The sequence below is a fragment of the Muscardinus avellanarius genome, assembly GCF_963383645.1.
Source record: "Muscardinus avellanarius genome assembly, chromosome: 2".
NCBI classification, from domain to species: Eukaryota; Metazoa; Chordata; class Mammalia; order Rodentia; family Gliridae; genus Muscardinus; species Muscardinus avellanarius.
In genome coordinates, this window is record NC_137787.1 from 20,565,708 (window position 1) to 20,579,515 (window position 13,808).

The 13,808-nt window shown below is 50.2% G+C and overlaps 1 protein-coding gene across 5 annotated transcripts in view; it reads right to left on the reverse strand.

Moving 5' to 3' along the window:
* Window positions 1-3,908: 3,908 nt before the first annotated feature.
* STK36 (serine/threonine kinase 36) overlaps window positions 3,909-13,808 on the reverse strand; it is a gene marked incomplete at both ends in the record, with an annotated part of 30,045 nt that continues 20,145 nt past the window's right edge. For 2 of the 5 annotated variants that reach the window (XM_080689270.1, XM_080689267.1), the window contains 13 exons: window positions 3,909-4,052; window positions 5,295-6,041; window positions 6,552-6,699; window positions 7,188-7,335; window positions 7,558-7,729; window positions 8,463-8,543; window positions 9,076-9,186; window positions 9,380-9,443; window positions 9,971-10,059; window positions 10,146-10,244; window positions 11,003-11,107; window positions 12,164-12,291; window positions 12,476-12,626. In XM_080689270.1, the coding sequence (XP_080545396.1) occupies window positions 3,909-4,052; window positions 5,295-6,041; window positions 6,552-6,699; window positions 7,188-7,335; window positions 7,558-7,729; window positions 8,463-8,543; window positions 9,076-9,186; window positions 9,380-9,443; window positions 9,971-10,059; window positions 10,146-10,244; window positions 11,003-11,107; window positions 12,164-12,291; window positions 12,476-12,626 (2,187 nt within the window). Of the gene's footprint in view, window positions 4,053-5,294; window positions 6,042-6,551; window positions 6,700-7,187; window positions 7,336-7,557; window positions 7,733-8,462; window positions 8,544-9,075; window positions 9,187-9,379; window positions 9,444-9,970; window positions 10,060-10,145; window positions 10,245-11,002; window positions 11,108-12,163; window positions 12,292-12,475; window positions 12,627-13,808 lie in introns of all 5 variants that reach the window. The other 3 variants (XM_080689266.1, XM_080689269.1, XM_080689268.1) reach the window with 3 other exon arrangements.

The window sequence follows — 13,808 nt, forward strand, 5'->3', positions numbered from 1 at the left end:
GAGTGCTTGGGAGCCTGAGACAGGAGGATCGCAGGTTCACGGACAGCCTCAGCGATTTGTGAGGCCCTCTGCAACTTAGTGAGACCCTGTTTCAAAATAAAGAATAAGCTGGGCATGGTGGCACACGCTTGTAATCCCAGCGCTTGGGAGGCAGAGACAGGAGGATTGCGCAGATTCGAAGTCAGCCTAACTGGCTTAAGAGGCCCTGTTTCCAAATAAAAATAATATAAAATAGGTCTGGGAGTGTAGCCCGGAGGTAGAAGGGTTTCCAGGAACCCCAGTACCACCAAAATAAATAAATAAATAAAAAAGAAAAAAAGAATAAGCCAGGTGTGGTGGGGCACGCTTGTAATACCAGTACTTGGGAGGCTGAGACAAGAGGAACACAGGTTCGAAGCCAGGCTCAGCTACTTAATGAGACTCTCAGCAACTTAGTGAGACCCTGTTTCCAAAATTAAAAAAAACAGGTCTGGGAGTATAGTCTGGAGGTAGAAAAGCCCCTGGATTCCACCCCCAGTAGCAAAAAAAAAAAAAAAAAAAAAAAAGAAAAAGAGGAAAAGAAAGAAAATAAAAAATAGGCTGAGGGCCGGGCGTAGTGGCACTCGCTTGCAATCCCAGCATTTGAGAGGCAGAGACCCAGGGATCATGGTTTGCAGACAGCCTCAGCTACTTAGTGAGACCCTTCACAACTCAGTGAGACCCTGTTTCAAAAAAAAAAAAAAATTGGTCTAGGGATGTAGCTCAGAGGTAGAATGCCCCTGGGTTCAATCTCTGGCACTGCAAAAAAAAAAAAAAAAAAAAAAAAAAAAAAGGAATGGAGAGCATATTTCTCTGTGCAGAATCCTCCAAAGACTCCGCCTGCACTTAGAGGAAAACCCCATGTCTTCACCAAGGTCAACAAGGCCTCTGGCCTTACCATTATCTGTCTGTTCTCCTTGTCTATTCTCCTCGTCCTTTCCTATGCTCCATCCAAAATGGCCCTGCCGTAGCTCCTCGAGCACACCAAGGATGCTTCCAGCTCACAGTCATTCTTCCCACCTGGGCACTCCCCCAGCGCTGCACTTGACCCTTCAGCACTTGCTCGAATTCCCCTACGGATGGCTGAGTGCCGTGCCGCAGGCCCGCTGGCCCAGACTCTCAAGAGGCTGAGGCGCTTGAGCACCAGAGTCTGGGGCCAGCCTAGGGAGGACACCGTGAGACTTCATGTCAAAAGAAAAAAAGCAAAGCAAGACGCTCAGGGCCGGGACTGTAGTCACTCAGCAGCGCAGTGCTTCGGCGCGCACAGGGCCTCGCCTTGATCCCCAGCATTGACAGACAATTCCTCTCCTAGGCAGGCCCACCCTGACCACCCACTCGGTGCACCTCAACCCTCCTCCCGTTTTCTTTCTCTCCAGAGCTTTTATCACCTTTCTATGTAGCATGTGCCTATATATGCACGTATGTATGTATATATACATATACATATACATATACATACATATACATATACATACACACACACACACACACACACACACACACACACACACACACACACACTTCTTTTTTTCTGAGCTTGAGTCTCACTGTGTCTCCCAGGCTGGTCTCAAACTCCTGGGCTGAAGTGCTCTTTCTGCTTCAGCCTCTCAAGAAACAGACTACAGGCATGCACCATTAGACCTGGCTTTCTTTTTTCATTTTTTGTAGTATTGGGAATTGAACCCAGGGGCATTTTACCTCCGAGCTACACCCCCAGCCCTACTTTTATTTGTTATTTTGAAACAGGGTCTCATTAAGTTGTAGAGGACCTCATAAGAAGTTGAGGCTGGCTGCAAACCTGAATTCCTCCTGACTCAGCCTCCCAAGTACTAGCATTACAAGCAGTGCCATCATACCCGGCTTATGCCTGGTTTTAATTCTTTTGTGTGTGTGTGTGTGGGGGGGTTACTGGGGTGGAACTCCAGGCTATACTCCCAGACCTATTTTATACTTTATTTGGCAACAGGGTCTCACTAAGTTGCTGAGAGCCTCACCCAGTCAGTAGCTGAGTCTGGCTTCAAACCTGCGCGATCCTCCTGTCTCTGCCTCCCAAGCGCTGGGATTACAAGCGTGCGCCATCACGCCCAGCTAATTCACTTATTTTAATAAGTTTCTTATGTCCCCCACCAGAATAGAAACTCTATGACGGATAGGAATGGTTTTATCTCCAGTTCCTTGAAAACAATCAGTAAATGTTTGTTGAACTGAAATACTCTAGACAGCAGGAAACTGAAGTGGTTCCTATACAAATGTCCTTTCTTCTAAAGTATGGACACAGTGGGCAATGAAGACCAGAGCTAGTATGTGTCCAGACTACGATTCTGACCAATCAGTCTGCCAAACACTCCTTTCTGCTAAACTGTACAATCTCCATGAACAGAGAATCTGCCTGTTGTTGGTGGATTTTTTCAGTAGTACAGATTGAACCCAGGGGTGCTATACTCCCAGCTTTTTTTTTTTTTTTACAACAAAGTCTTGCTAAGTTACTGAGGGCTAGTCTCAAACCCATGATCCTCTTCCCAGCCTTCCAAGTCCTGAGATTATAGGCATGCACCACCACCCCTGGCTTATTTTTTATTTTAAGGCAGGTTGCTGCTGAACATGATTGTGTGTACACCGCCTATAATCCCAGCTGAGATAGGAGGATCACAGGTTCAAAGCCAGCCTCAGCAACTTGGTAAGGCTGTCATCAACTTAGGGAGAACTTGTTTCCAAATAAAAAATGAAATAAGGCTGGGGGTAGAAGGCCCCTGGCTTCCGTCCCCAGTACCACCACCAAAAAAAAAAAAAAAAAAAAAAAAAGGACAAGTTGCCCAGTCTGGCCTCAAACTTGCAATTCTCTTTCCTCAGCCTCCCATGTCACCAGGATTACATGTACGTGCTACCATGCCAGGCTAATAGTGGGGATGGAACCCAGGAACATTCAACCTCCGAGCCATACCCCCTGCCCTATTTTTTATTCTTTAATTTGAAACAGGGTCTCACTAAGTTGCTGAGGGCCTCACTATGTAGCTGAGGCTGTCTAAGAACTGAAATCCTCCTGTCTCAGCCTCCCAAATATTGGGATTACAAGCGTGCGCCACCATGCCCCACTTTGTATGCTAAATTAAAAACCAGCATCTAAGATATCAGAGCAGCCCAATTGACCTGTTTCACCCTACATCCTTTTGAGCCTTGGCTTAGAAGGTGACATCTGGCTCATCTAAAATGAGAGAAGGTGGAAGGGTGGAGAAGACACACAGCACAAGCCAGGGTCCTTTCTACATCACACACAGAAGCTGAAAGAGGAGCTGATCCTCCCAACTCCCTACCCCGGGATCTCCAAGTAGGCCAAGGTACTTTTATTTAGAGTTTACAAACAGAATTACAAAAAAAAAAAAAAAAGGATATAATCCCATCTCCCACGCACAGGAGATGCGGGCTTAAGGTCTGGGAACCCCTCAGCAACAGGAGTTGATGGCATAGGAGCTGGTCCTCATAGCCTAGAGTGGAGACAGAGGACGATGCCTGTAAAGCAAAACCACCAGGGAAACTGTAGGCGCTCCAGAGCGGGAGAGATGCCAGGCGGTGGTATTTCCCTATGGTCCAGGAGACATGTTCCTGGGATTAAAGGCACATTATTGGAGAAAAGACCCTTGGACCTAGAGAAGGAAGAAATCTTCTCTGGCACCAACAGCAATAAAGTTTACTGGTTGAAATCATTCTGAATCTGGGGAAGGAAGGAGCTTTATACATAAATGTCTTCTGGTTTCTTGCGCTCAGGTGCATTGGCAGCTTATCACTCTTTTGCAGTCATTAGCTTGGTTGAGTTGGTGGCTTGTGTAGGAGAGTAAGGAAGACTTGGCAACGGTAGGACAGTGAGGCTGGAGGCTGGACCCCAGGAGTGTGGATCACGTGCTATGGGTTGGCCTCAGCAGGTGGATGAGTTTCCTGCAGTGTCTGGAGGAGGGAGGCCTGGGGCTGCTATGCGGCAACAACTGATTTCCCAGAGAGAGCAAGGCTAATTTCTCACTGGCACCCAGGGACACCAACACCTGCGGGAGAGGAAGCAGATGACAGAACAGGACATGAGGCTTGGAAACGGGGCACATGCGGAGGACGTGCATCTAGCCCAGCAGGGCCCACTCCAAAGGAAGAGAAAGGAGATGTGCTTTGACTTGGAACAGACCGGAAGGGAGAAGAGAAACCCTGGAGACAGGAATCATCAGGACTAGGGTTTACTTTCAGTCTCTCTGGCTGCAGACCATAAAACCAAAGCCCCCAGGGACCCGCTTGTGCCCAGGCAGAGGCAGTGAGTGTTGCAGTGACTAAGTCACCAGGTCTGATTCCCAGCCCTGGATCCAGCCCATCAGGCCCAAACCTGATCCCTCACTCGCAGCCAAGAAGCCCGTGTATTCTTTCCCTACATGGACTACCAGAAGCTCCTGTAACATCACCACTAGCCTGTCAAAGTTTTGCTCTGCGTGAATCAGCCACTGCGCTCACACGGAGCCATGATAATTTGTTATCATGTGCAGAAGCACGATTCCCATGGGCTCCCTATATGCTGAACACTAAGCAGAAGAGGCAGAATCAAGCAGTGGTTAAGAGTACAGGTTCTGCCGGGCGTGGTGGCGCACGCTTGTCATCCCCGCGCTTGGGAGGCGGAGATAGGAGGATCGCACAGGTTCGAAGCCAGCCACGCTGGCTTAAGAGACCCTGTTTCCAAATAAAAATATTTAAAAAATAGGTCTGGGAGTGTAGCCCTGAGGTAGATGGTTTTCCATCCCCAGTACCACACACACACACACACACACACACAAAAAGAGTATGGGTTCTGGACACAAACTCCTGAGTTCAAAAGCTCAATCCTACTTGCTAGCTTAGTAACTTAGAAAATATACTAAATTATTTGTGCTTCCGTTTCTTCACTTGAAAAATAAAGATACTAATGGCATAAACTACATAATAAAGGTCGAATGCTTAGCATGGTGTTAAAAAGATAGTGGCAACTTCATGGCTCCGACGCCTTCTGGTCTTCCCTCATCTCCCTCCACCCAGCCTGAGGAAGGGATAAGCTGTGGTCCCTGAGATCTCAGGTACATTCTAGCTCAGGGGAGGTCGCGTCTAGCTCCTTTCTCTTTTCAAGGGTAAGAGATGGTAAGTGGAAACTCATCTCTAACACACTGTCCTGGCGTTCCTGCGCCCAGGGAACAACACAGCTTAGATTTCTGGATGTCCCAATTCCTTAAGGGATTATTTCAGAGAAATGTTTTGAAGTGTCCCCTGGGGTGTACCTGGTGAATGCCGGGCTCCTGCCGGAGGCTCCGGAGGGCAATGAGCGCGGCCTCCTTCACATTTGGTTGAGGGTCTCCACATGCCATCTCCAGGAGCCTCTGAGGTACTTGGCACTGTAACAGTTCCTTCCCCAACCCCTCAGGCCCCAAGTTGCCCAGAGCTGATGCGGCATTGCGCCGGATCCCGGCCTGAGGGTCTTCCAGCAGCTGGGTCATACTGGGTACTGCGGCTGCCAGGGCAGGTCCCAGGGGCCCAGCCTGGTAGGCTGCATTGCCCACAGCAAAGCTGGCACTGCGCCTCACCGCAGGGTCTTTGTCTCCAAGCCCCAGCAGCAGAAGGTTGAGCAGGCCAGCCTGGCTCTGGAGCGCCCCACGGAGAGCCATGTTGTGTTGAAGCAAGTGCCCCAGGAGTCCGTAAGTTCGGGCCCGCACAGAGTTCTCAGGATGGCCCAGGAGGCTGCGCAGGGGCCGATAGGATTCATCTGAACCAGCCAGGAGCTCTTGGATAAAGGACAAGTGGCTGGGAGACAGTACCCGGGCTGTGTGGCCCAGCAGAGACAGGAGGTCAGAGGTCAGCAGTGGCAGGTCACTCAGAAGAACAACGGAGAGGAACGAGATGATGGTTTTAGGGAAGGCAGCCACTGTGTTCACAAACTGGTTGAGAGAGGTGGGGTCGGTGAGGGACAGGCGTGTGAGGAGGCTGATGGGCAGCTCGACATGTGACAACGGGAGATGGTGGCAGCAGACCTGGGAGGGTGGGGGTGGGCACAGGTGAACGGAGTAAGGGAGGGAGTCCTGGTAAGAAGGGGCTCTGGGCTGGGAGAGGAAAGCCAAGCTTAGGGGAGAAATGCCAGGGAGCTGGAAGGCCTGTCCACGGCACGCTACCTAAGACACTACCTAAGAGCCCAAGAGAGCAGCTTCTTTTCAAGTATCCCCCCTGCTCCGCATGGGCTCAGGCTCTGCCTCCGGAGACCCTTGCTTAATGCCAAGAACTGCCAGGGAAGGAACTCCTGGCCAAGGAGCTGAGGCTCCGGGGTCTGGACTCTGATTATCTCCCCAATGAGAGACTGATGGCGACAGGGAGACACTGGCCTAGCTCTGCTCCCTGCCTCCGTTCAGGCCTGGGTGCCATCTCCACTCCAAAGCTGAGGTCTAACAGGGCCTGGGAGAGCCCTGGAGCTACAGGGAAGTGCATCAGAAACCCCGAGACTGGCCATCTTCCTCTCCCACCTCCATGCCTCGTAGCTTCCCAAGTACCTGCAACAGGTTGGCTGCAACTTCTGAGTCCCTGAGGTCAGCCAAGATACCTATGAGGAGGTCAGCGTCCACGTCCAGGGCAAAGGGGAAGCAGAGGAGCTGGCAGACAGAGAGCGCCACGACCGGGAGAAACTCGGACCCGTGAGGACTGCAGAGGAGAGTGCAGAAAGGAGACGCGGTCTTGCCCACCTACACTCTGATGCTTTCCTCCCACTCCTCAAACTCCCTTCCCAAGTTTCTCTTCCCCAATATCATCAACTCCTTAGGTTTCCAGCCTAATTCGCTCTCTCTCTCTCTTTTTTTATTCTTTGTGGTCCTGGAAATTGAACCAAGGAGTATTCTATCTACCTCTGAGCTACATCCCCAGTCCTATTTTTTTATTCTTTATCTTGAACCAGCATCTCCCTAAGTTTCAGAGGGCCTAAGTAGCTGAAGCTGGCCGCAAACCCGTGATCCTCCTGTCTCAGCCTCCCAAGTACTGGGATTACAAGCGTGCACCACCACGCCCGGCTTCCGGCCTAATTCTTATTCCATTTCTGGCCTCATAACTCAAGCTGTCAGCTCTGCTCCCTTTTCTCCCTCCCCGACCCCACTAACTCTGGATACTCTACTCTCCTTCCTCTAGTTCAGACTCACGCCTGGCTCAAGTGATGCAGGAAGCTGGGAGAAAGCAGGTGCCTGAGGGTGGACATGAGAATACTTCTACGCTGAGACAGGTGGCTGAGGCATAACTGGGGCTCCTGCGTGAAGGTGGCCATGGCCAGGCTCAGCAGGGCTGCCATGCCTAAAAACACAGGGAACGGAGACCTAGTGAAGCAGGCAACAGGCTCGGATACCCCTGCTTCCTCGTGGCTTGAGGCCCACCACCTATCCAGTCCCCTCTCCATCCTCGAGCAGCTTCACTGCAGACTCCGCTGTCCTCTCTCCAGGCAGCAGCAGCAGAAGTCTCTCCTTAAAGGGGTACCCATATACTGGCCTATAGGAGGCTATGCTAAGAGAAAGATACCTTGGGGTGAGATCAGTGTCCAGTCTGGCTCTGGGCTGGGCACACTGGGTACAGACAGCTCGTCTTCCTGTGTAGCCACCTCCTCAGATAGCCTCAGGGCCATAGAGAAGCGATGCCACAGAATGGTCCACATTTCTGAGCTAGCCATATCCCTAATCAGGCTCGCCTTCCCCTGCTGGAGACAGGTGAAAGAGGGTAGGTGGGGCAGAAGCCAGGAGCACAGATGCCTCTTTCCATTCCTGTCTCTGACCTATATAAGGAAAAGGAGCCCCAAATGACCCCTCTGTCTTCCCCACTGTTATTTCCATATCCTCTTTTGTTTTCCTTTTTTGTGGTAGTAGGGATTGAGCCCAGGGGCATTCTACCTTCGAGGTACACCCCAGCCCTATTTTACTTTTATTTAAAAACAGGGTGTCACTAGGTCACTGAGTCTCGCTAGTTACAGAGGCTGTCCTAGAACTTGCGATCCTCCTGTCTCAGCCTCCCAAGTACTGGGATTACAAGCGTGTGCCACCATGCCCGGCTTACTCTCCTTTTCTGATCACAGCTCAGCTCCCTGGCTCTCAGCCCGTGTGTGTGCTGAAAACCAGGGAATGTCCATTGGGGTGAACTTGTATCAAGGCCATGTTGCTCAAAGGCCTATAAAAGGGAAAAAATTAAATATTTTAAAAATAGGGGGAGCCCAAGCAGAAAATTTGCTGTTTTCTTCACTGAATCCCCAGGGATGCAGTGAATGGTTTCCTTCCAAGGGTCTTACTGAGGGCAGGGAGGGCAATTCTAAGGCCATTGCAGGCACAGTAGAGAGGTGAGGTGAGAATGAGTTGGTTCTTCCTTTCTGTTATCCAATGGCTCCAAAAAGTGCCCAGTTTCTCTCTGTTTTTCTTCTCATCCATCCCAGGAATTACGTGTACCTGTGTGAGGAGCTGCAGCAGAAGGATGAGGAGGCCATCGTAAAAGCCACAGCTATCTGGCGGAGTTAGCCGGACCTGTTGGAGAGAGTCAAGAAGAATACAGATCCCTGAGCGGGGTGAGAGGCCTCTTAGGCCTGTGGACCCACATCCAGGCAGGAGGAAAAGCTCTCCTTGGCCGAGGAGAGTGGGCAGAGTTCCTCTGGACTTAGGAGTCTTCAACATGTATGTCCCAAAGATGTGCAGTCTGGTAGCAAGCAGGCACAGAAACGATTATAGTTAGGAAGATACTTGATAAACAGAGGTTAGGAGCACAGTTGAGAGTGCCTAAAAATGCCTCCTGGGGGTAGTAGCAAGCTGATGGATTAAATTTGAAAGACAGACAGATGTAATGGTGCCCGCCTGTAATCCTGGCTACTCAGGAAGCTGAGACGGGAAGATCGCAAGTTCAAGGCTAGCCTGGGAAACTTAGCAAAACCTTTTCTCAAAATTAAATAAAGAAGGTTGAGTGGGAGAGCAACCCTGGGTTTAATGCCCAGTATGTTCCTGGAATACTGTAACAGTGTTTGACTCAGAGAAAATATATCTGAGGCTTCTCCAGAGACCTCACCTCTGCAGGGGCAGACAAGGCGTGTGCGGCTGCTGCGATCCATTCCCTGGGCTGGAGGTCAAAGGTCACCCCTTGCTGACCAAGTTGTCCCAACAGACAGGCTGCTGCACTCTGTGGGGGAGGTAGAAGAGGAGGACTGTCCAAACCTGAACGGTGTTCAGGACAGGCAGATAGGATTTATGTCTGTGTCTTGGTCCAGAGGAATGCCTCCAGACATAGCTGCATATGGGAAAGTGACTGCCCTGCTCCCAGAAGAGCTGGGTGACAGGGTGAAAGGGAGGGAGGGGAAAGGTTCAAGACTCACCACAAGAGAGACGACGTGCGAGTGGGTAAAGAGAGTAGCAACCTCACTGCCTAGCTTCTCCAATCTGAAATAGGGAGATACACTATGTCAAAGGAGGCTGGTAGGCAGGTGTGGTGGCACATACCTGTAATCTCAACACTTGGGAGGCTGAGACAGGAGGATCACAGGTTCAAGAACAGCCTTAGCAACTTAGTGAGACCCTGCTAAAAAATTAAAACTAAAATAGGCTAAGGATGTAGCTTGGAGGTAGAATGCCCCTGGGTTCAACCCCCCATTTCTAAGAAAGAGAGGAGGGAGGAGAGAGAGAGAGAGAGAGAGAGAGATGGAGAGAGAGAGAGAGATATGGAGAGAGAGAGAGGCTAATAAGTGGCTTCCCTCTTCCTTGGACTGTGCTCCATAATTAGGCTGCATGTTCACCTCCAAAGCCCAAGGCTGATGGAAATCCAGATCTGTTATTTGTAAAGAAACCTTCAGTCTCTCTGTCCAAGTCCCTCCTAAACTCAAGCTAATGAATGCCAGTCCCCACATTCTGTGTGAGACCTAGCTACGTCCATAGAAGGCTCCAGTGGAGAGACTTGACTTAATACTCACCCGGAAGGCAGATCTTGGAGCCGAAAGACAAGGAGAGAGAGGAGGTAGAGCGCGACTTCAGCAGACTCTTCCCAATCCACTGCTTTTACCTGTGAAGGAAACCTAAGCCATGAGAACCCCCTCTGGGCGAGAGGGTAGGGCCACCATGAGATGCCCACCTGTTTTGCTGGCCTACCTTGCCCTGGACCAACATCAGCAGGGACTCCAAGGCCAAGGGCTCTCGCCCTATGAGGTGGCACAGGCGCTCGCTGACGTGGCAGCAGGAGTAGAGAACCTGGGGGTGGGAGGTATTAGTGGGTGGAGCAGCCTGGGCTTCTCGACTGGAAGGCTCAGCTGAGAAGCTGCTTTTCAGCTGAGCCTCTCAACAGAACTGGAGTCCATGCTTGGAGCTGTAAGGGAACTTTCGCTTCCTGCTTAAGAGTGAAATACAAATACTCAGTTCTGGCAAGGACTGGCTAGCACGAGGTCACCTCAGTGGAACAGATTTAAAGGAGGAACAGAATCTTCCAAGAGAGTCTGGGTCTCTGTCTGTCTCACTCTGTCCCTGGGTCTGTCTGTCTCTCTTTCCTGGGAGTTAAAAAGAAATCTGACAGCCGGGTGTGGTGTACACACATATAATCCCAGTACTTGAGAGGCTGAGACAGGAAGATTGCAGGTTTGCAACCAGCCTCAGCAACTTTGTGAGGCCATTTGCAACTGAGACCCTGTTTCCAAATAAAGGTTTTTTAAAAAGCTGGGGGTATAGCGCAGAGGCAGAATGTCCCTGGATTCAATCCCCAGTATCACACAAACACACAAAAAAAGAAATCTGAAGCCATATGTGGTGGCACAGGCCTGTAATCCCAGGACCTTGGAGGCTGAGACAGGATTTCAGATTTGCAGCCAGTCTTAGTAACTTAGTGAGGTCACTCAGCAACTTAGCAATACCTTATTTCAAAATAAAAAATAGGGTTGGGGGTATAGCTCAGAGAAAGCCCTTGGCTTCAACCTCGAGTACCAAAAAAGGGGAAAAGCCTGAGGCATCGGGAGTACCTTGAGAAGGTGCAGGCACAGGACAGGGTGCTGCAAGCCAGCGATGAGGGACGGCCTTAGCTGGCTGCCGTCTTCAGCCAACAGACTCGCCACATGCCAAGAGACCTGTGGAGACACAGTCCAAGACTCGGTCCTATCCCACCTGTTCTTTATGTATGTGTGTGGTGCTGGGGGTTGAACCCAGGGGTGTTCTACCTCTGAGCTACACTCCACCCTGATCTTGTGATCCTCCTGTCTCAGCCTACCAAGCACTAAAACAACAGGCGTGCACCATCATGCCTGGCCCTATTCCACTTATTCTAACTCTAGTCCTCTCCTATCTCCAATTGAGCAGAGCTATAATACCCTGCCATACTTTTTTTCTTCTTCTTTCTCTCTCTCTTTTTCTCTTTTTTTTTTTTTTTTTTTTTTGGTGGTACTGGGGATGGAACCCTTCTACCTCCAGGCTACACTCCCAGACCTATTTTATATTTTATTTGGAAACAGGGTCTCTTAAGCCAGTGCGGCTGGCTTCGAACCTGCACGATCCTGTCTCCGCCTCCCAAGCACGGGGATTATAAGCGTGCACAACCACCCCCCACTTTTTATTCTTTATTTTGAAACAGGGTCTAAGTTGCAGAGGGCCTCACTAAGTAGCTAAGGCTGTTCACGAACCACAGTCCTCCAGTCTCAGCCTCCCGAATGCTGGGATTACAAGGGTGCGCCACCACTCCTGGCTTGAGCAGGACCTTTAATCCCTTGCTAGTCCCTCGTCTCAGGTTCACCAGAATCTTCAGACCCCATGGTCTTTATGGCCAAGGCTGAAGCCAAAGTCCTGGCTCAGTCTGGCTCCAGGGTAGGCAGGTACAGAGGAAAGTGTTACTGAGCAACAGGAAAAGTGCATCCTGAGCCCTCGAGGAGCACTGCTGGTGGCTGGACCAGCCGCCCTACCCCGAGGCAGCTGATCACTGAGCCTGCTCCCTCACCAGCTGGCCACAGGATCTGGGATTCTGGCTAAATCATACTGTACAGCGACCCCAGCCCAGGTGGGAGCATCTGTTTCTGGAAGTCCTGAGCAAGGAGAGACATAGAGCTTGTTTATTCTATCTCTGAGAAAGTGGGGTCAGCCTTCTAACTCTTCTGGCAACACGGAAGGGAGGAGCCGGAAGCTGCAGCTCAGACCTGCTCCTTGGCCTCCCAGCAGCCAGGCAATCCCACGGGGGCAATGCACATGGCTGCCAGGGCAGAGGAAAGGGCTCCGGGCAGATCCTCACTTTGCTCCCGCAGTGGCTGGCTCACTTGTGGGGCTCCTGTGGAGAAAGGGAGAGAGTGCAGAGTGAGGGCCGGCTGTCCTGCTGAGTCCCCATTGGCTCTTCTGATTCAGTTGTTTTTCAAGCCCGGACTCAAGGCCAGCACCACTCTAGGTAACATCATTAGGAAGAACAGGGCCACACCTCATGAAAAGCAGCCAAGAGCCCCGCCCTACCCAGTCACCTGGGGGGCTGTGGAAAGGGGGCTGTGGAACTGTCAAGCCATGAAGGAGTCCATCCAATACTGCACGCTGTGTGGTCAGCAGGCTGGAGTAAAAGGCTTTGGAGATGGCCTGGCTGTTCCCATCCATGGCTTCACACAGGACAGCAAAGCACTGAAGGAAACAAGGGGAGAGGTAGCATCGGGGTATAACACTTAGTGGGTTTAATTTAAGAACCAAAAATACCCTGAGAACCTGGGAAAGAGAATAAACCCCAGGGGACAGCTATCTAGTGTTAAGCATCCCTTAGGCAGAGAATGTAGCCTGTCTGTTTCAAAGACAGCAATGTTGGTACCAGTTTGGCTTGTAAACAGGTCTAGTATCAGTCCTCCTCCTTTCTCCTTTCCTCCCTTTCCCTTTCCTTATTTGCTTCTGTGCTGAGGATCAAATACAGGGCTTTGTGCATGCTAAGCACATGCTCCACTACTAAGCTACTCCTCGAGAAAGCCTTCTATTTTCTTTCTTTTCCTCTCTTTCTTCCTTTTATTTATTTTTTTGTGGTGGATGCCCAGGGACATTCTACCTCCAAGCTACAACCAAAGCCCTTTTTTATTTTATTTTATTTTATTTTAATTTTTTGTGGTACTGAAGATGGAACCCAGGGGCATTGTACCTCTGAGCTACACACCCAGTCTTATTTTTTTAGTTAGTTAGTTAGTTTGTTTGTTTATTTATTTATTGGTGGTGGTACTGAGGGTGGAACCCAGGGAGTTTTCTACCTCCAGGCTATACTCCTAGATCTATTTTGTACTTTATTTGGAAACAGTGTCTCACTAAGTTGCTGAGAGCCTCACTCAGTAGCTGAGGCTGGCTTCGAACCTGTGTGATCCTCCTGTTTCAGCCTTCCAAATGCTGGGATTAAAAGTGTGCACCACCACACCCGGCTATTTTATTTTATCTTTTATTTATTTATTTTTGGTGGTCTGGGGGTAGAACCCAGCGGCTTTTATACCTCCAGGCTATACTCCCAGACCTATTTTATACTTTATTTGGAAACAGGGTCTCACTAAATTGCTGAGAGCCTAAGTAGCTGAGGCTGGCTTCGAACCCGTGCGATCCTCCTGTCTCAGCCTCCCAAGTGCTGGGATTACTAAGTGTGCGCCACCACACCCGGCTGGGTGATTTTTCTTAAAGTGTACTCTGTGGATCATAAGTATAAGAACTCCTAAGTATTCCTGGGACCCCCTCAACCCAGTCCTACTGATTCAGAATTTCAGGAGGGGCAATTATTCCAAACACCCCATGCCATTTATTGCACAACGCCATGAGAAGTACAAGCAAACTAAATGTATTGCT